At 34.8% G+C, this 22,781-nt stretch overlaps 2 protein-coding genes across 4 annotated transcripts in view; one reads left to right on the top strand and one right to left on the bottom strand.

Moving 5' to 3' along the window:
* Positions 1 to 21,660, bottom strand: orc4 (origin recognition complex, subunit 4). The gene is given in 15 exon segments (XM_030155894.1): positions 1 to 197; positions 2,755 to 2,822; positions 4,316 to 4,411; positions 5,966 to 6,074; positions 6,156 to 6,242; positions 11,985 to 12,113; positions 12,115 to 12,159; positions 14,085 to 14,236; positions 15,052 to 15,100; positions 16,210 to 16,295; positions 17,920 to 17,995; positions 18,152 to 18,242; positions 20,572 to 20,648; positions 20,744 to 20,809; positions 21,581 to 21,660. Coding segments are annotated over 14 exon segments (1,305 nt in total). The 5' UTR covers positions 20,801 to 20,809; positions 21,581 to 21,660; the 3' UTR covers positions 1 to 14.
* mbd5 (methyl-CpG binding domain protein 5) overlaps positions 4,292 to 22,781 on the top strand; it is a 69,245-nt gene continuing 50,755 nt past the window's right edge. For 2 of the 3 annotated variants that reach the window (XR_003937479.1, XM_030155843.1), the window contains exons 1-2: positions 14,178 to 14,284; positions 15,062 to 15,191. The gene's annotated coding sequence lies outside the window, so the exon portion shown is untranslated. Of the gene's footprint in view, positions 4,414 to 12,095; positions 12,210 to 14,177; positions 14,285 to 15,061; positions 15,192 to 22,781 lie in introns of those variants that run through there. The other variant, XM_030155833.1, reaches the window with a different exon arrangement.

Genomic DNA, 22,781 nt, shown 5'->3' on the forward strand with positions numbered 1-22,781 from the left:
CTGTGTGCGTCGCTTCATCCAAATGCGGACATGGCCCACTGCTTGACGTCAGTGGGGCATTGTGGGTACTTCTGCAGGGCCTCCATGATCTGGCTGTTGTCCAGCATCAGCCTCATGAGCTGGTACTCTCTCTGAGTCTTGGCCGAGGAGCCGTCGACGGGTCGGATCAGCTCCAGCTGCTGCAGATGTTCGAAAGCCTGGAGACGACAAACACAGGAGGCTTTAAGAAGCTCAGGTAGGTGGAACGTTCAGGGTCGGAACAGGTGTGGAGATCAGACCAGGTCCAGGTCCAGCTCAGTATATGCGACTGTGTTCTGGTTTCATTCCTGTTCAGTCACATTAAGATGTGCAGTAGTGGAAAAGTTTTTGTTCACCCCATGTATTTGTGATATATTACAGTAACCTATAAAGACCAAAACCATCTACTGATCCAAGCTGTTTACTATTGGTCCACTAATCCTATCAACTGGGGTAAAATACAGTTTGTCATCTTTTCATGGTCATCAGATATGACCCATTTGGATGTTCACAGGCTCCTTAGTGAACGTGGAAACACTGTCATCTTCTACAACATATATTCACCAGTAAAACCCACGGAGTTGGATCAATGACAGTGGATGGAGACACTTTGTTTATATTCAGTTAATGATAGATTTTACTGAAAAAGTCACTTTTTCTTCAGTTTTCTGTTTCTGATATAATAACCCTCAATTTTAATCGGAGCTTTTATAAACATCTACATGATCCGTAAATTTATCTACAAGGCTGTATTGGGCAAACTACCCTCATATCTTTGTCGCCTCCAGTCTCCATTTTCCAGTGGATACAACTCCCGTTCATCACATCGGCTCCTCCTTAGAGTCCCCACAGTTCACTCTGAACTTGGTAAAACAGCTTTTTCCTACGATGGACCTTGCTCATGGAACAATTTGCAAAACTCACTTCAGCTTCAGCATCTCATTACCTTGAGTGAATTCAAATCTCTTCTATCAAACTGTCTAACAGAAGTGTGTAACTGCTATTCTTAAACTGGTTTTTAGCTTTTATGTTTCTAGTCATTTTATGTTGTCTTAATTGTATGTAGTTTTATACTCTGTTACTTCATTTGTATTGTACTGATGTGCCGCTTGGCCAGGTCTCCCTCGAAAAAGATTTCATCTCAAGGGACTTCCTGGTTAAATAAAGGTTAAATAAAAATTAAAAACAGGAAAATACCTACTTTTCACTGAAAAAAACACAAAATACAGAGGATAATGTTGATGAATCACTTAGGAAAGGTTAAATAGAGAGAAAAATTAATTTGGGAACTGCCACCAAAGTAGCGCCGGGTCTTTATGGGTTAAGAATCACTCTTAAGTCCTTGAACAGTGTACAAGTATTTTTCCATTCTCTAAACCCACATGCTCCTTCTGCATATGCTCAGTTCCATCCAGGTCAAAACTGGATGTTTCAGCTGATAACAAAACACATCCTTAGATGACATGTTAAAACTGTCAACAATTTAGTTTGGTTATTTTTCTTCTTAACAATAAATGCAAAAAAAAAAAAAAAAAATCATTTGTTTTTGTCTGATGCAGCCACACCTTTTGAACACACAAAGACTTTTCTGTAAATATTTCATGACAATATTTGAGACTGATATTTTTAAGGGTGTCTGAAAACTTTTTTTTCCACTATTGTACATGTTTGGCTTGTAGATCAAGACTGATGACATTGACACCCCTGAGCTGTAAGAGATCATAAAACAGTCGCTTTTCCATTGACCCTCAAACTGTGCAAATATAACTTGCTGTAACCCTAATTGAATCAGTTTTTAATTTAGTACCAAATATATAATAATAATGAATATATCTGTAAATCAGCGTGATATTTATGTTCATCACCATGTTTAAGGAATGACTTCTTGTGATAAATAAACAAATCATCATCATCATCAACAAAGCATTTGTGATTCAATGGAAAAACGGCATCACACACTTCTGTTTTTTCAACATTTAGTAAATATATGTAAATTTTTGCGCATATGTCCAATGGAAAAGCAACTAGTGAAAAACTAATTTTAGTTCAGGGGCCACATTCAGCCCAATATGATTTAAAGTGGATCAGAACAATTAAATAACAGTGAAAAAAGTTAAATTACTATAAGAAAATGTTTTCGTCTACAGTTTCCTTTTAAAAAATGTGAATAACATGAACAACCTGAAATTTCCCATGAAAGTAAGTGCAATTTTAACAATACTCTGCCTTAGTTTATCATTTACACATGTCCATTACAACTTACAGATCACAGTGGATCTACAAATACACAAAATGTTTAATAACAGGCAGAATATTAACACATTTCAGGTTATCAGTATTTATTATTAAAATTATTCACATTTTTTATGAAAAGAAAGATTGTAAATGTAAAAATTTTCATGTAATTTCACTTTTTCGTTATTTGTCATTATTTATTGATTATTATGATAATATTTAAATAGTCTGACCCACTGAGATCATACTGGGTGCATGTGGCCCTCAGCACAAACGTCACATAAACACTCACAGATCCTTATTTGCAGATAAAAGGCTGGTAGCTTTGAAGACCGTAGTACATGTCATTTACTTCAGTGTTTATCTATAGATCCAGCTCCGTAGCACATTAGAGCAGATGCTTACCAACATTTCAGCTTATAGATCAATCAGAGCTAGTTTATCCCGTGTCAATGTTGTTAAAAAGAAACATTTTCAATAAATCGATGCTTTTCTGCTCACCTTCAAGACAACAGGCTGCTCAAAGTTGTACATGGAGTTCGACTTTCTTTGCAGGAACTTCTTAAACTCTGGAAAAGAAATAATAACGGAAACAAATCAAGACATCCAGCAGAGAAAAAATCATATTTTTAGTTGGATAGTAGCTGATGTTTAATGGTTTTGTCTCCCATGAAGACACTTTTCTAGTGTTTGGCATCAGGTCTGTACTGTTTATTTCCCTTGTTGCCCGGTATTGTTATTTTATCTCATTTTCATCTCTGGGTTTTTGTCATTTGTTGTTGAAACAGTTGCATATTTTGAACGTGAACAGTGAATTTTCCATTTTTCATTATGTGCCTGAATAGCTCTCCGGTGCTGAGGTTTAATATTCTGCTTTGTTTTTATATTTGTTCCTGTTTACGACTCGGTACGTTTGTTTTTCTCACAATTTCTTCAGACATCTTCTGACAAAACTCGCGGTCGGAATCATTTAAGATTTTTTATGTAGCGTCATTGGGATGTCTACAAAGTCTGTTCACAGTTCTGAGATATTTAGATTTTTTAAGTTTTGACCAATTTTTGATGTATTAAACCTTTACTTATCATAGTCCATATTTTGATGGTTTATAACATGAAATGGTTACTGATATCAATATAGTTCCTATTGAGCACTGATAGGAAGTCATATATGGACTTTAATTTGGGTCCATGACCTTTGACCCTGAGTGATTTTGAAAGGTCAAACTCAAGGTCATGAACGTCTAGATTTCAACAGTCTTCTTCCCAGAAACTACTAATTGGATTAATTAAAAATTTTATATGTTGCTTCCTTGGAACAATTTCTACAAAGTTTCTTCATAGTTTTGAGAAATTTTGATTTTTGACAAATTTTTGAAATATTAAAAATTTGCCTTTACTTATAATGGTCCATATTTTGATGGTTTGTAACATGGAAATGGTTACTGATATCAATATAGTTCCTATTGAGCACTGATAGGAAGTCATATATGGACTTTCATTTGGGTCCATGACCTTTGACCTTGAAGGGTCAAACTCAAGGTCATCAGTGTCTACATTTCAACAATCTTCTTCCCAGAAACTACTGGTTGGATTCATCTAGTTTATATGTTGCTTCTTTGAGACAATTTCCACAAAGTTTGTTGACAGTTGAGAGATATTTTGATTTTCGAATTTTTTTATACATTTTTTGAAATATAAAGAATATAAAAGTAAGAAATATAAAATATAGTAAGAAATATAAAGAAGAAGAACTCATAATGGTCCATATTTTAATGGCGTATAACATGTAAATTGGTGACAGATATCAGTAAAATTACTACTGATCACTGATAGAAGTCATATGTGGACTTTAATTGAATGAGTTGAGTTCTCCTCCAGTGAAAGTACCACCCACTTCTACTGGGAGACTGACCCTCTACATTGAGACCAAAGGACTGTAACAGAGACAGAACCTGACAACCTCACAAATTCAGCTGGGGATTGAGTCTTGATAGAACATACAGGTGAGATACAGGGACATTGATTGTATTTTCTCGTAGGATGAGGACGTTTTGGTACAAACCGTTGTGGACCATTTGGAGGTTAAAAGGCTCTCCTTCATACACGTCGTTGAGGTGTTTCATGGCGATGATGAGGCACAGCTCCAGGATGGACAGACCTGTAAGTACACAGACGTGAAACCTTTCTACAGTCTTACAGGAGAGATATTTTGCTTTTTTTTTTTTTTTTTTTTTTAAATGGAATTCTGCATTTTCAAACATTTCCCTGTGGTCTACATTAACTATAAATACTCTGCTTGGGTCTGAATTCATTAATTCAACTCCACAGGTCCATCTTCAACCCTATTTCTGAGTAATGACACCAGAAAGGTCATTTTGAGCACGTTTTGGAGGGTTCAAATTCAACTTTTTTGAACTAGTAGCATCCCCAAATACACAAATAAATGAACCAAAGACTAATAAAAGTGGGTTTAGCAAAATATGACCCCTTTAGGGTAAGTTCCATTTGCAGGGTTTCTGCAGGTATCATCAAATCTAATTTAAATGGTTTTTAATGCCACTTTAAACAAATTTAATGCCCATGTCCAACTGCAGATACAGTTTTATGTATACCGTACTTTCCGGATTATAAGCCGCTACTTTTTTCTCGTTTTGAACCCTGTGGCTAATACAGTGGCGCAGCTCGAGTATAGATTTATACAGGCTAACGGCCTCCAGGGGGCGCTCTAGCAGGAAGCGCAAAAGTGAGACAGACAGGTGGAAGAGGTGATGAAGAGGAGAAGTTCTAATTCTTAACTTTTAACAATCATTTTGCGTGTCATGCACAAACCCTCATCATGGAAAACACACGAAGAAATGCATATTTTGCAGCGTTTAAGTTAAAAGCAATCGATGTGTCTGTAAAGAAGGAAATAGAGCTGCAGCACGGAAGTGCCATTGAGCAACAATGGAGGAGAGATGTATAAGAAGTGTGACGGAGCCTTTGAGGATGTTCAACTCCAACACTGAAGAAGACGACTGCAGTGGTTTCAATGAGCAGAAGGAAGATGAAGATACAGATCAATGACTTTTCTGGGTTTTTGAACCAGTCGTGTTCCTGCCGTTTTACTGCCGTGTTACAGGCACTGTTTGGAAAAAAAAGCAGTTAAGGTATGGAAATAAATATTTAAATAATCTTTCTGTTTACCATCGTTCTGTGTAAATATCTCATGTCACAACGTGGACACCTGCGGCTTATAGTCAGGTGCGGCCTATATTCCGGTGTGCCTTATAGCCTGGAAAGTACGGTAGTTTTATGACAGTTTACCAGGCTTTAACCAGGTCCTGAATAGTTCCTCCTCCATCCACTTCTGCTGAAAATTGCATTTTCCCATTTTTCCGACATTTGCTGATAATTTTCCGCTCTTTTGCCGCAGCATGAGCACACTCACAGCACGTTGTATTCCAAGCATCCGTTGTTGTGACTTCATGTGTCGGCCATAAACAATAGGCAATTAAAGGGTTCTGCCTGTCAGTCGTCACACTACACTTCCCATCAAAATTATTAAATGTTTATATAATTAAAATTAATCATGAATAACAATGCATTGCTCTTAATGCTTTTTAATGCCATTTATGGTCTTAATTTTCACAAAATTGATTTAATGACTTTTAATGCTTTTTGATAACCCGCAGAAACCCTGATTAGACAGATGTTGTTGTTGTTATTTTACCGTGGAGCATGTCGGCCTTGGCGTCGGCAAAACATAGGCGACCGGCCTCCAACACGTCGGCCGCTTTGACGACAGGTTTAGCAACGGTGACACGGCTCAGACATAACATCTAGAAGAATAAATACAACAGGATTATTCATCTTCGGGATCAAATCGATATAATGTTAGAAAAAAACAGATATGCTCTTACTAGGAACATGTGCAGTGAGCGGAAGTCTCTGCTGCAGTTGAAGTGTCTCAGTAAAACCTCCTCTACTGATTTGTCTTCACACAAAGCCTAAAATAGAAAAAAAACCAAAAAACTTTGACCACCATTCAACACTATAGTGTGTATTAGTTCAATATCCAGCTATAATTCAGTTTAAACAGAGGTCTAAAGACAGGATTTTGTTGAGAAATGGGACCAAAATGTTTTAATATCAGTGGATTTTCTCCTGTTTATTTTTTGGTGTACATGGAAAAATGAATAATAATAACATTGTTTTTATTTTATTCATTTAATATTTACTTTTCTCATTCTCTAGTGAGTTGATCATTGTTTTGGGGTTATAATTAATACACTAATACATGATTTAGAGAAAAGTCTCTTCACTCCTCAGGCGTGTAAATAACACTATAATTGTATTAGGTATTAGTTTTGTTTCGTGATATAAATTTCTTTTTTTGTTTTGGTTGTTTTTGTTGATAACTTGCGTCAGGCGTTTGCTTTTGTTGGTGGTTGTATTGCACTTTTATATGTCCAAAACAAAACATTCATTCATTCATAGTATTATAATACAATGATTCATAAGACACTTGAGGCAAACAGGATCAATTTTCATTCCTCATTGAATACATTAGTGAAAATCACAGAAAGAAACAAAAGATGTAAAAGATGTAAATAAATTAAAATACTATAAAGGATGGAAAAGATGAGAACTAAGACTGAAATGACATAAAAGTCCGAATGTGATGAAAATGAATGAAGAAATGATATGAAAAAACATAAGAGACAACATCATTTCAGATTTTTAGTGGTTTAAATGGTTGATTTTAATGATTTTAATTAACCTGTGTAAATATTTCAGATCCTTATATTGGATAATTACTACTTTGATTAATACATTTCAGCTGCAACAGTGTGGATGCAGTGATTACCCATCATGCCTAGTGCCTACAGTAGGGTGCTTCTCTGAAACTAGTCCCTAAAAACAGGACATGGGGGCTAAAAATCCAAACCAGATGTAGACTAATGTTATGAAGCAAGTTTGGAAGCACTTTGGGTCTGTTTTAAAAATAAATACTTACTGAGATAAAAGAGAAACTATTTTTCAGATAAAACACATTTTTATATTTTTTTATGTTGTGTTTTATACAAAAATCCGCATGTAACACAGTAAAAAAGACAAGAAAATTATAAGGTACTAATTTTTTTTAATATCTTTTTATTCTCTCGGGTACATTTTGGGAATTGAACTAATTATGCAAGGCAGACCTGATTAATATTCTGTTTATTCAGTAATTTGATTTTTACTTTATTTGTCAAAAGCTCAATTCCAAATTGTGTGTCCCACAAGGAGGGAAATAAGGGGGGGGGGGGGGGGGGGGCAGAGGGGTGTTTTGTTTTCTTTTTTTTGGGGGGGGGGGGGGGGGGGGGGGGGCTTTGTGTAGTGTAAGTGTAGTGTACACTTGTTGTGTAATGTTTGTAATTGTAATGTTGAATTTGTTTGTTTACTTTTGCAAACTGAAACTTAAAATCAATAAAAACAGTTGATTACAAAAAAGAACTATGCAAGGCAGACTGTTTCACAAAAATGGCCACTGTTGCAAAATCACTCGCGATTTATTAGTGTTTAACTGGGCAGGTTCTGTACGTAACACCAGTGGACACGATGGGTTACACGCAAAACCTGGAATGAGACTGAGATTCATGAAAAACCCAAACGTCCGGATAAGAAAAACCACTAGGATCATCGAATTTAACAGTGTCTTTATTTATAGTCTATATAAGACCATTTACAGCTATGTTTTCCCAGATAAAATGCACTGACATCGAGGTAGCTTTTACTGTCCCAATTTTGGTCCCATTTTTGGCCCCAATATTTTATTAAAAATTCATTGATTTTGAGATGGCACAGAGCAAGAGTATAATTTTTTAAAATTTATCTGAGGTCATCATTAGGTACATCCTGGGGGGAAATATGTCTAAAATTCTCCTTTATTATTGGGTCTAAAAAGATATTGAAATGAACCCAGTTTCATAGAGGCACCAAGTACAACCCTGTGGTTCAAGAACATTATAGGAAAAATTTTTTTACAATATTGCATGAGCTTATCAGAACGATGCCATTTTTTATTTATTTATTTTTAAAACAAGTGAGGTGAAACCAGTCCCAGTCCAGTGTCTCTCATGAGTGCACACACTCCTCAGGTTTCCATCCAAATGCATCTGAAATTTAACTGAATTTTCCTGCAGTTCTGTACATGTGGAGCCATTACTGTTATGCAAATACTGGGAGTTGATTCATCTGGATAAGCAGAGGCATTTGCATTTTAACTGTCCACTTGAAAATGTCACAGACAAGACTGACACAACCATCGTAGCTGCAGCTTCCATGTTTATATGTCATCAACTTATGATAATTATATGGACAAAAGTATGTGGACACGTTGAATTCAGGAGTTTCTTTTCTAACAGGGGTCTGGAATACAAAACAATAATAATGAATGTCATAATATAGTTTTATATTAGGATGACTTTCATTGCATTGGTTAGTTTTGTTTTAATTATCTTTGCTTCCAAAATGCATCAGAGATGGTTTTGACTTAATTTCTCTCAACATTGATTTTTTATTATTATTATTTTTTTAATCCATAACTAGGATTTTAAATTTCTAAACCTCTTCGGCTGAGAAATAAAGGAGGAGAAAAAAAAAAAGAAAACACAGGGAGGATTTAGGAACAGATCTATGAATATGTAAAAACAATGAACTATTTCAAAATAGTATGGTTCCACATTAGTTTTTTCTTTTAATATGCGTTTTTGAGCAACATTATCATGACCATAAAGATGATTAAAATGACCTTAATTTGACATTAAAAATCTTAAATAAAGTTCATAAAAATGTGTTAAAAACTATCATTTAACACATTATAATTAAATATGATGGTTATAATACTGTAATATCGCAAAAGCTCTATATGTAAAGTGTCAGGAGATAACTTTCATTATGATTTGGCGCTATATAAATAAAATGTGATTTGAAAAAAAGAGGCAAAATAAATGAAAACATCATCATAATTGGAAAGTCAATTATGTATTATGTGGTATAGTTCATTTATTGTAAAAGTACTATTTAGTGGGGTTTTTTGCTGATTGTTCGGTAAAATATCAGTTTCAAATTAATTTAGTTTAAGGATTAGATTGGATTAGATTAGCCAATGCAGAAATTAAGAACACTGAAACAGCAAAAACAAATATAACAGGCAAATAAAAACAGATAAAACAGATACAATGTACTGCTCATCTTGTTGCTGTTAGATTAGATTAGACAGAACTTTATTGAAAGAAGCCCTCAGGAAATCGAGGTTCTAACAACAGCATAACAACAAATACACACAAAAAATACTACGAGAAAATAGCAAAACACTAACTATAAAAAAGAAAACAGTATTTAAAAAAAAAAGGTAATTGCACATTGTAAATTACAAGTTGAAACAACAAGTGGCAAGGTGGTAATAATAATAAAATAATAATAACTCAATAATAATAATAAATAGCTAGTTATGTTGTATGTGTGTATATTATATGTATGTATAGTTTAATAATCACAGGATAAGTTACAATAAGGTGATAATAATAATAATAATAATAATAATAATAATAATAAGTGGTAAGAAAACTAAATTACCAGCAACAAGAAAAACAAACATTGCACACTGGAATATACTATTATATATAATTTTTTTGTGCACTGACTGTAAATAATCATTTTCTAAAACAACAAACCATGTACTTCTAAATCTTGCATTAAACCTTAAGGAAATATTGATGTTTCTAAACTATATGGACATAAATGTTGGGACACATCATGTCTACAGCTGTAAGATGTTCTGTTCATGCTGATTTCAGACATGAACATTTTTATTTTATTGTAGCAATAAACTCGTATTTCTAACTGAGTCAGTGCCATGTGCTGTCGTGGAGGTCATGTCGGGTCAAGAAGTGTGAGGAAAAAAAAAAAAAAATCATCAGTACAAACAAGTTCGTAGACATTTGTGGAGGGAGCATGTCTACGATGTCCAGATTTCATACAAACTGAAAGATTCGTACAAACCCATCGTTCGTAAGAATCTTTGTGACCTAGGTATTAGCGTTCTTTCCTTGAAATAACAACATCCGGTCTCAGAAAATGAAAACAACAGGCATTTTTGGTCTGTTTTTTCCAGTTCTGTCAAGTAGTAAGTTTTTTTTTTTGGTATTAGAAAGAGAAAGCCAAAATCAATCCGGTTTATTAATTTGGTTCATCTTTTTTGACACTGAAAAAGACAAACGCCTTTAAATTCAATTTTATTTCCTCTATTTTAAAACGAAAATCAATTAACCACTAGTTTTTGTTTTGTTTTTGAAAAGAAAATCCAATTACCAAAAGATACACTGACCACGTTGCCTCTGAAACCTGACACGGTAGGAATATGTTGCATATTTATTTGCCATGTTTTGTATTTGCAAACCACAGTGTTTGTCTGAATCGCATTGCGTTTGTAGAACCCGTTTTGTTCATTTGTTAGATTTAGTCCAGAAATTAGCTCCATCCAGACCGATGAGGAGAATGCAGTGGTTCCTAATTATTACAAGCAGAAACGCCACATTAGATGAAAAACAACAACAAAACCATGCATGAAGGGCAGCAGAACTAAAGTCAGACCAGGGCTGTGATAAACCGTGAAAGAGTTTGAGGCATGTTTTGTGTTTTTGTTCAGCTTTGAAAGGAAATTAGCTCAGTTTGATGGTATTAACTGTGGAATAACCCTCAAAAACATCCACTGATCTAAACTGTTTATCCACTCATCCTATCAATATATGGAAATAATTGGTGTAAAATGCATTTTGTCATCTTTTCATGGTCATCAGATATGACCTATATGGATGTTCAGAGGCTCTGTAGTTACCGTGGAAACACTGTCAACTTCTACAACATTGATTCACCAGTAAAACCCATGGAGTTGGATCAATGACAGTGGATGGACACACTGGGTTTGTGATCAGTTAATGATAGATTTTGTTGAAAAAGTCACTTTTTCTTTACTTTTTGGTAAAAAAAAAAAAAAAAAAAAAAAAAGAATATACAACATAATCTACAAAATGAATAAAAACAAGTAATGTAATAAATACAATGATCAAAAATGAATAAGAAAATCTACAAAATAATAAATAACATGGAGAAAATAAGCAACAAAATGAAAGAAAAAAGGAAAAAAAGATAATGTTCATTTAACACTCATTTTTATTGATGACTGGCTGTTTTTGTGCATTTTGCTGGCTATTTAATACTTTTTCCTTCATTTTTGTTGCCTATTTTCTCCATGTTATTTATTATTTTGTAGATTTTCTCATTCATTTTTGATCATTGTATTTGTTGCATTTTTTGTTTTTATTAATTTTGTTGATTATGTTGTATATTTTTTCACACTTTTTACCAGAGTTTTTAAAAAGTGACTTTTTTCAACAAAATATATCTTTAACTGAACATAAACCCAGTGTTTCCATCCACTGTCACTGATCCAACTCCATGGGTTTTACTGGTGAATCAGTGTCGTAGAAGATGACAGTGTTTCCACGGTAACTACAGAGCCTCTGATCGTCCAAATGGGTCATATCTGATGACCATGAAAAGACGACAATCTATCAATTAATCAATCAATTATTTACTTGTATTGATAGGATTAGTGGATGAACATGTATTAAACAGTTTATACATCAGTAGATGGTTTTGATGGTGGACGTTCTGTCTTTGTTGGTCTGGTCTTCTTGGCTCACCTTGACACTTTCATTCCAGTCTTTGGCAAACTTCTCATCGGGGAAGTCTTGCGGCAGACTGAGCTGGGTCTGGACCCGCTCTATGTACTGACCGAATGTCCCCCCGTTCAGCAGGTGGATCTGACGATGGGGAAAACCTCGACTTAACCCGCTTCTCCAGCAGCTCTAGGACATCCTGCACAGCAAAGGAAAACACGATTAAAGCAGCTGAGGGAAAATAAGAGGGTGAGTCGAAGGCACAGGTGTCAAACATAAAGGCTGTGGGTCAAAATCGGCCTGACAAAGGGTCTAACAACTGAAGATATTAACAATGATGGGTGTTTAAATCATTTTAGTTCAGGTTCCACATACAGACCAATGTGATCTCAAGTAAAATACTATCAGAGTAACCTATGAATAATGACAAATACAAATTTTTATTTTTGTTTAAGTGTAAAAAAAGTACAATTATATGAAAATATTTACATTTGCAAATTTTCCTTTCACAAAAAATATGAACAACCTCAAATGTCTTAAGAGAAATAAGTGCCAATTTAACAATATTATACATGTTATTAAATGTTTTGTGTATTTGTAGATCCACTGTGATATGCAGGTTGTAATGCACATGTGTAAGTGATAAACTGAGGCAGAAAATTGTTCAAATTGCACTGATTTCAGGTTGTTCATGTCATTTTGATTATTCACATTTTGTGCCAAAGGATAGTTTGTAAATTTAAACATTTCCACCGTGTAATTTTTACTTTTTTCACACTAAAACAAACAAACAAACAAAAAAATAACAGCATAATAACCTGTAAATAATGACAAATCCGATTTTTGTTTGGTTTTAGTGTGAAAAAAGTACAATTTTAAGAGTAATTTTAACAATATTCTGCTTGTTACTATATGTTTTGTGTATTCGTAGATCCACTGTGATCTGTAAGTTGTAATGCACATGTGTAAACGATAAACTGAGGCAGAATATTATTAAAATTACACCTATTTTTCTGAAGAAATCTCAGGTTGTTTGTGGTTGTAAACACTTTCATATTGTAATTTCACTTTTTTTCTCTAAAACATCAAGAAAAGTTTAGAGTTTACATTATTTATCGTTTATTATTATCACTTATTTTTCTGAAGAAATGTCAGGTTGTTTATATTATTCACATTTTTTTAAGGATACTTTGTCGATGTAAACATTTTCATCATGTTACTGAACTTTTTTCACTTATTTTATTGTTCTTTGAATCATATTGGGAATGAATGTAGCCCCTGAACTAAAATGAGTTTGACTACTATTCACTATTATGTGTAAATGATAAACTGAGGCATAATATTGTTAAAATTGCACTTATTTTTCTTAAGACGTATCAGGTTGTTCATGTTAATTCACATTTTTAAGGAAACTTTGTAGATGTAAATATTTTCATGACGTAACTTTTACTTAAATTTGTCTTTTTTCACTGTTATTATTTTACTGATCTGGCATAGGTAAATAGATACAGTCGCAGAAAATATTTATTAGACCATCAAAAGTCATTAAAAACAATGGTTATGCAATCAAGTACTAACTCCTGTGTGTATCATGTGACTAAAACAGACAGAAACGAAAACATGGAATGTCTCAAAGCACTGTTTTTGTCAGTACAATGTCATGGATATTGATGTAAGAACAGAAGTGATTTTGGTTATTATCAAAAGATATCAGCTCTGAAATTAAACTACGATGAGCTATTTTTGTTGTTATTATTATATTTGTCCAAACAAATGTACCTTTAGTTGTACCAGGCATTAAAATGAACAAGAAATTGAAGAAAAAAAGGGTGGTCTAATAATTTTTTCCGTGACTGTAGATAACTTTATTCCCTGTTTCAAGTAAAAACAGAAATTCCTCTTTTGTCATGGCTGCAAGACAAAGTATAAAAACAAAACAAAACACACACACACACTCAAGCATTAAAAACACCCCAACACATCAAAGTACAGCAGATAAAAACAAGTCAAACACATGAAATAACTAAAAACATTAAAAACACGGTGCAGTCTTTTTTGTGTGGCCCCTGAATTATAATGACTTTGACACCCCTGGTTTAAAGTGGAAGGAAAGGCGGGGCATACCAGTCTGCAGGTGAGTCCCACCACGGCGATGGGCGCCTGGGCCGACTGGGACACGTCGAACAGGTTATAGAGCAGCGTCTGGTTCTTATGGTGGGCGAACAGGTCGAACTCATCCAAGACGAACAACACGGGCCGACTGCTGCTGCGATCACCTGAGGAGGAAGAAGGTTCCAATCCGACCCGCGGGATGAAATTGCCAAGTACGAAAATTACACCGATGATATTAACAATCAAGGATGTTGAAGTCATTTTAGTTCAGCTTCTACATTTAGTCCAATATGATCTAAAATAAAATAATAGCATAATAACTATAAATATTGAGAACTACAATTTTTTTTCGGTTTACTGTGAGAAAAGTAACATTACATTATGAAAATATTACCTTGACAAACTATTCTTTAACAATAAAATGTGAATAACCTGAAGAAATATGAACAACCTGAAATGCCTTAAAAATAAATGTAATTTTACCAATATTCTGCCTGTTACTAAATGTTTTATGCATTTCTAGACCCACTGTCATCCGTAAGTTGCGTTAATAATAAGCTGAGATGTAATACTGTAGAAGCTGTTCTTATTTTAGTTCCAAATTCCAAAATTTTAACAATATTACTCCTGTTACCAAACGTTTGGTGTAATGCACGTGTATAAATGATCAACTGAGGCATAATATTGTTAAAATTGCATTTATTTTTCTTTTTTCAGTTTATTTACGTCTTTTTGGCGAAGGGATAGTTTGTAAATGTTAATATTTTCATAATTTAATGTTTTTTATTCCATTAAATCAAAGAAAAACTTGGAATTGTCATTATTTATAGGTTATTATGCTATTATTTCACTGGTCCGGCCCACTTGAGATCAAATTGGGCTGAATTTGGCCCCTGAACTAAAATGAGTTTGACATCCGTGGTCTTCAAACACATCAAACCACCTGTCAATTACCCAGAATGCCCTCTGCTCCCCTCACCTTTCTTCAGAGCCTCCAGGAGGAAAGCCAGGTTCTCTGCGAAGCTTCCCTGAAATGACACAAACTACATGTCGGCGCAATTTTGAAGTCCGGTTGCCCCCGGTACCTGAGGCAGCCACGGTTCCATCTGCGTTACCACGGTAACACCACACAACACTTGTAGCAATACACACATTCTATACACCCACGTGACCAGAAGAACATCAACTAAAAACTCAACAAAACCAAATGTCGGAAAACAGAACAAATCAATACGTAGCCTCTTAAGCCCAATTTCCCCAGATTTATTTATTATTATCGATATTATTTATTTATTTGGGTACTTATTCATTTGGTCAGTTCAGCAGTTACCCAGTTTCTAATAAAGTCCAAAAGTATCATAAATTTTCAGTATTTTTTCGCTTTTTTTCTGTCTTCTAAGGCCAATGGCTATCGCTTTATCTGCTTGTAGCCTCTTACACTGCGGTTCCGTCTGTGTTGCCATGGTAACACGATGCAACGCCTGTAGCAATATACACATTCTCGACAACCGCATAAAAAAACCTTCTTTTTGAACTTCCTGAACTCTTGTCCTTTTTTTTGTTTGTTTATTCCTCTCAGGGGTTTAATCGTCTGTATGCTATGTATTATTGTTAGTCCTATGTTTTACATTGTCCTTGACACACCTGCTTTGCTAAAAAAAGTTCAATGAAAATATGTAAAAAAAAAACATGTAAAAACTCAACACCAATTGAAAATAACAAGTACTAAAAATAAATAAACAAATAAAAAAAAGGGAAAATAACAAGTACTTAAATATGCAAATATCTCAAATAAGCTAACAGTCGTGAGACCAGCGAGTGTCATGAGTAATTTAATAAAATAGACCAATGCGACAAACTTTGCAGCGCTAAGCTAACGCTAAGCAGATCCAACAGTACACGGATTATTTTTCTACTGATAAAACTGAGTAAAAATAAAGGTCGCATTATGAAACGATGATCACGAATTTTGTCTTAACTTTGCCGTTTTCTGATCATAACTTGGTTTAAATGAACAAAACTGTCGGCTAACAGCTAATCCACTGTTTTGTGTTACGTTGAAATGATTCCCACTAGAAACAAACAGCCTAGGGTTTAACAGATTTTAAACTGTCGCTCACATTTTCCAAATACTTACAAAGACTTTATCGCCGACAACATTTTCCAAGTGGAGCTGCCGTGTGATTTCTTTTAGTGCTATCCTGTCGTCAGTTTGCAGGAGACCTACGAAAAACAAACACAGAGGCATGAATACACAAAGGACAGTTTACTGCTTCAGATTTAGAGGTACGACTTATATTCAGGCTTCGTACACATTTTCAAGGTCAAAGTCAAGCACTTTTAAGGGTCATTTCTCCAGCACAACACCTTTCACTGGGGTAAAACACATTTACAGGAATACAAATACTCATGATTATTATTTTTTTTGTATCAAAATTATGTACATTAGATTATACCATAACATCTAAAACAAAGGGTGCCAGGCACAACAAACCCTGCCTCTTGCACATTTTGTAGCTTATTTTGGCATTGATCCAGTCTTTCAACCATATTCAATATTTATTAAATGTAAAAATTCTATATGTGCTAAGTTTGAAGTAAATTGAAACAAAATTGATGGTTTTATAGACATTTGAAATTTTGCCCAGTATAAGTAAATGGGAAAAGAAAGAGGATTTAAAAATTTAACGAAAAAATTTCAAAACAAGCTATCACCTAGATATTTTTGCAGAGTGACGTCTTAAATTAATCTCTATATCTCTGCAATGTTTTAAGTAAATTGAGTAAAATTTAAATTTTTATAGCAATTTGAGATTTTGCACATTATAAGTAAATGGGGAAAAAACAGACTTTAAAAATTCATAAAAAACTTTGACCTACTTTCCCCAAAATGTAATCACATCTATTCTGGGTCAGTGGTAATCTAAAAACCCAATTTGGTGTGAATTCAACCAATAGTTTTCCTTCTAAAGTGTTAACAAACAAACAAACATACCAAACCAAAAACAACACCCCTTGTCTCCCCTTTGGGGGGGCGGGGTAATTATGTTTAATAATAGTAAAGTTTAGAAATTAAAGGAGAATACAAAACTTTATCCAAAAAAAGGGAAGCCACTTGGCGTTCTTCAAGCACACTCGCACCAAAACAAAGTTTAAGACAAAAAAATGTACCTGGAGTCAACCTGAGAGATTTTCTTTTTTGACAGTTTTATTTTTCAAAATGCTTCACCTCTTTGTAAGTAGCTTTGGCTTGGCATCTAACCTGGCAGAGTTAATATTAAAAATCAATCAATCAATCAATCACAGAGTTATAATTACAGGCACTTAAACTACAATTCAAGCACTTTTCAAACCTTGATTCAAGCGTGTTCAAGAATTTCAAGCACCTGTACGAAACCTGTGTATTATACACTGGGATAACACTGCAAAAATCTAAATCTTTCCAAGTGTATTTTTCTCATTTCTAGTCAAAAATATCTCATCACACTTAAAATTAGACATAATCACCTAAAGATTAACTTGTAAGTGAGATATCAGAACTTATTTTTAGACAATAATTAATTTAAGCAAAAAAACCCCAAAAACTGCCATTGGAGAAAGTGAAAATTATCTTGGTGAGATTTCTTGAAATAAGATTTTCAAGATCTAGTGTTTAAAAATAAATTCTTATATCTCACTTACAAGTTACACTTTAGGTGATTATGTCTTATTTTAAGTGTGATGAGATATTTTGACAAGAAATGAGGAAAATACACTTGGTAAGATTTAGATTTTTGCAGTGAAATAAGCCCGTCAGTTACTGATATTCACTGAGCTTGATCAAATTCAGTGCAGAGTCAGTTTGTACCGTTGAGTTGGACCTGTAGCAGGTTTTTCTGCACCTCCTTTTCCTCCAGCAGCTCTCTGAGAACAGACTTGAGAAGCTGCAGACAGAAAAGCACAAACACAGACAGCGTCAGACGCAACAGCCCTCCCAGGTCCACACACACACACACACACATATACACAGTGCAATTCATCATCTTCTCCGAGCGTTTTTTCCCACATGTCCATTTGAAGTCCAGACTGTGGGGGCTCACCATTGTTTTCCCCGCCCCTCTGGGCCCGACGATTAGCACCGAGTTACTCTCCCCGTGGACGGCCGTCCGCCTCAGCAGCTCCAGCAGGTGCCTGAGAAGACATCATTTTTACATCTGACGCTTAATGGAGAATAAATGAGGGCTGTGGTTAAAAGTTAATTCCTTCAAACTTAACGACCTCGGTGACCCAGCTGGCAGTGACAGCTCCATCTCATCACTCCTAATAATTAAAGGCTGAGTGCCGGAGGTGTGCTTCAGGACCAGCTCTGGGGACTAACACAGGGGACGCTCGTGTTGTGTTCAAGTCAGCAGGGACCTGGAGCTTTTCCAGCCTCTAAACTGGGACGAGGCTGTCAGGTAAGACTAAAGTGGGTCAGTGAAACTCACACTGAGTTCCGGGTCATCGTTATTCCACATGACAGTCCTACTCCAGCCTCCACTCAAATATTCTACACTCTCATTGATGTAAACAGAGGTGGTTACAAAAAAAAGCCATTCTTTACTCCAGGTGACGTCCAGATATTAGTTTAAAAAGTAGAACATGGAAATCAGTTTACAATGTTAGCAACACGCCTCAAAATAGTACAGTGGCTTTTCTTTGTGACACAGTCTCCCTTTACTGTTTTTTTTTGTTTGATTTTTTGTGTCTATTGTGTCATTTTCATCGTTTTGAATGTCATTTTTGCCTCTTTACTATCCTTACACATTGTATTTTGTATGTTCTTTCCATGTTATCCCGTCTTTTACGTAATTTTTGTGTCATTTACATTATTTTCATCTTATTTTAGATAGATAGATAGATAGATAGATAGATAGATAGATAGATAGATAGATAGATAGATAGATAGATAGATAGATAGATAGATAGATAGATAGATAGATAGATAGATAGATACGAGGGCTGTTCAATAAGGCCTCACCCAAAAATACTGGTTGTTATAATACAGGATGTTACATTCTTTCGTGATGGGATAGTGATGCTTGAACATCGATGGACCAAGTGCATTGCTGTAAAGGGAGATTATGTTGAAAAATAAAATATAAATTATCAGTCTGTGTTGTTCTGTTCTGGGTGAGGCCATGAACTTATTGAACGGCCCTCGTAGATAGATAGATACAAACAAAATGAATAAAAATGGTGAATATAAGCAACAGATTGAATTAAAAATTAACAAAATGAGATAAAATCAATGAAAACTGAATGAAATAGGCAAGACACACACAATTATAGCTCTAAATATACATATTACAACAAGGAATGTGTACAACATGTACCAGACAAGTGTTATCAATATAAGTAAAATAAAAATACATGAATACCAGTTACAAAATTGCTCTCCTCATATGGCAGCCCTTTGTCATTCGCCAAGATATTCTCTACCTGCTTCGTCCATGTCATTATCATCTTTTATATCTTTAACCCATAAAGAGCCAAACATCCACCCTCGAACAAAACCACCTACTGATCTAAACTGTTTAATACCTGTTGATCCACTAATTCTATCTATAATATATGTAAATAATTGGTGTAAAATACAGTTTGTCATCTTTTCATGCTCATCAGATATGACCCATTTGGACGTTCAGAGGCTCCATAGTTAGCGTGGAAACACAGTCATCTTCTTTAACATTGATTCACCGGTAAAACCCATGGACTTGGATCAATGACAGTGGATTGACACACTCGGTTTATGTTCAGTTAGTGATATATTTTACTGAAAAAGTCACTTTTTCTTCAGTTTTCTGTGTTTCTGATATAATAACCCTCAACTTAAATCTGAGTTTTTATGAACATCTACATGATCAGTGAATTAAATACAGAAAAATACATGATTTCCAATGGAAAAAATGCAAGATACAGATGATAATATCACAATAAATGGAGATAAATCACTGAAGAAAGGTCAAATAGAGAGAAAAATTCATTGGGGAACTGCCATAAAAGTAGCACTGGGTCTTTATGGGTTAATGTTGTTTTCATCTTGTTATGTCTTATAGGTCATTTTCATCTTCTTGCATCTTGTATCATTTTGTCTTTATTTGTTGCATCTTTTACATTTTTGTCGTGTGGCTTCTTTTTCTGTTTTTTTCACCTTGTGACCTCTTTAACATCATTTTCATCTTGTTACGGTGGTTGTGTGTGTGTAACTGTTCCATCCATTTTGGTTCAAATCAGTCTAGATGTTGTGAAGGTGCATGATGATGCAAGACAAAAATAACCTATAACTCTCCTCGAGTTCTTAAAATGTATATTCCTGATACCAGGAAGCTCTGCCAAGTATATTCATCTCTGTTTTTTGGCAGATCTGAAAAAATATGTCCCCTTTTTTTTCCTTTCACTTGACTTTTTTCCAACAGCAAACCGCCTAAGCCGACATCAAAAGAAATGTATTAGAACTTTGAGCAGTGATGAAACGTACTTGTGTTGAGCTCCCACTCCCTCTGGTTTCTCTGGAAGCTGCTGGTTGCAAAGTCGTTCCCTTAAAATCTTCTGCAGCTGGAAATGGAGGCAGATTTAGGTGAAATTCGTGCAACCAGGACACATCACACAACACAGGAATGAACAGAGAATAAACACAGCTCGGTACAAACCTGTGTGATGCATTCTCCAACTGGCAGATGAGCATCTTTGACCTTCCGCTTACTCATGATGTGATTCTAAACAACAATATAAACAATAATAAGCCAAGACCTCAAGAGTACTTCAATGACAGCCTGTAAAATTAAAAACTACCTCAATATAGTTTTATAAACAGAAGTATCTGATGCATATGACATCCTAGGTCGTTACCCTCTCTCCTATTAATGATCATTATATAAAAAAAAATACCAGCTACAGTTTTGCATTGATGAATTGGCAGCTCGACCTCAAACCGAACTCCATTGAAGAAACACTCAAATGTACAAATAAACCTTGAGACAAATTTAGTTCTACAAGTTGTGATATTATTTAAAGTACGAAACTATTGAGTAGAAACTAATATTCAATTCGGCCACATGTAAATGCTCAGTAAACCTATTTCAGAGTCGAATTTTGAAGTTAATTCCAGTACATATCGCTCTTTTATAGAGAACGTGGTGCGTTTACGAACTGTCGATGAACGGGTGGCGCACAGTTAAAACAACGTAGATTTTACTAAAGTAACCGAAACTTTCGCTTATTATACTCATGCCGAATTAAACATTGGTTCATTTGTAGGAAAAATGGCTACAAATTATCAAAATCTGTTGTATTTACCGGTTAAAAATCAGTAAATTAACTTTTCATCGCGGTCTAAATGGGAGTCACGTTCTGCTGCAGTGAGCGTCACGAGAGAAGTACAACAGCTAAAACATTCACGCGCACTGCGGATTAATATATAAAATATACGATTAGAATGTTATTAATCCAGCGGCTAACGACTGTGTATCGATAATAAAGACACTTACCTTGAAAAGTGGAAAAAAAAAGAACAGCTAGTGAGAGTTCTCAATCTTCGCGGGAATTTTGCCTCAACAGCTGTGACAACTTCCGGGTTTCACTGGATCTCGGAGCTGATTGGCTGAGCGTCAGTATAGACTTGACTAGACTAGACTAGAATAGAATAGAATAGAATAGAATAGAATAGAATAGAATAGAATAGAATAGAACATGTTCCATTTGGACTTCCAGTTTACTTTTTGATTATTTTTCAGTTTAGTTTGCATTTTGTAAGTATTTTTTTGATACTAACAAAAGCACTATTGCAATCTAATGAACTGGTTTTATTTGGGTTCATATTTCGTTTTAGTGGTAGTTTGAGTTTTTTGGGCAGAATGGAAGAATGCTTGAAATCAAATATGATTTATAATTCAGTCATCTATTAAAAGTCCCATATTATGTAAAGTTGAATTAGTCATACGTGTCAACAGAACAGATAAATCAACATGAAGCAGATTTTACATGCAATACAGAGTATGCACATACGTCACTTCCCCCCTGAGCCACGCCCTTCTAAGTCATATTGAGTAGCAAAAACCAACCTGCTCAACATGACCGAGTATGCAGTAAACACAGCCAGACCAGGAAAATGTGAAATATGAAATTAAATTTAGGACAGTTCGACTGGACATGGTTCTGTGCGAGCTACCAAAGAACAAGTGGTCCACGAACACTGACATGTGGACAGAAATGGAGTATCCTGACATCCAGGGTGAAGGGGATCAGCGCTATTTTGACGTGAAACAAATATACATGGTTTCATCATCACTGACAACCAGGGTCCAAAACTAGGGCCCAGAACCAGCTGATCCAAAGTGCATTTACAGTAGACCGTGGACTGACCCCAGTGAATATATGCATGATCTACTGGGACTGAAGAGATTTACTGAGTCTAGTTCAGATCAAGTACTTTATACAACACAGATACTACTGCTGTGGACCAGCAGGGCACCACTGGATTCTGGGAAATTAGGAGATTTTTCCCACCTGGTTTTAAATTAACACATTATTCTTATAATATTATGGCGTTATTGTCGGAATAAGACGACTTCAATCTCATAAACAAATGACATTTTTGTAAAATTATGACTTTTTTTTATAACTACAACTTTATTCTCATAACATTGTGATTCTTTTTGTATTCTACTTTATTCTCATAAAATTACAGGT

This window comes from Sphaeramia orbicularis, chromosome 2, assembly GCF_902148855.1.
Source record: "Sphaeramia orbicularis chromosome 2, fSphaOr1.1, whole genome shotgun sequence".
Lineage (NCBI taxonomy): Eukaryota > Metazoa > Chordata > Actinopteri > Kurtiformes > Apogonidae > Sphaeramia > Sphaeramia orbicularis.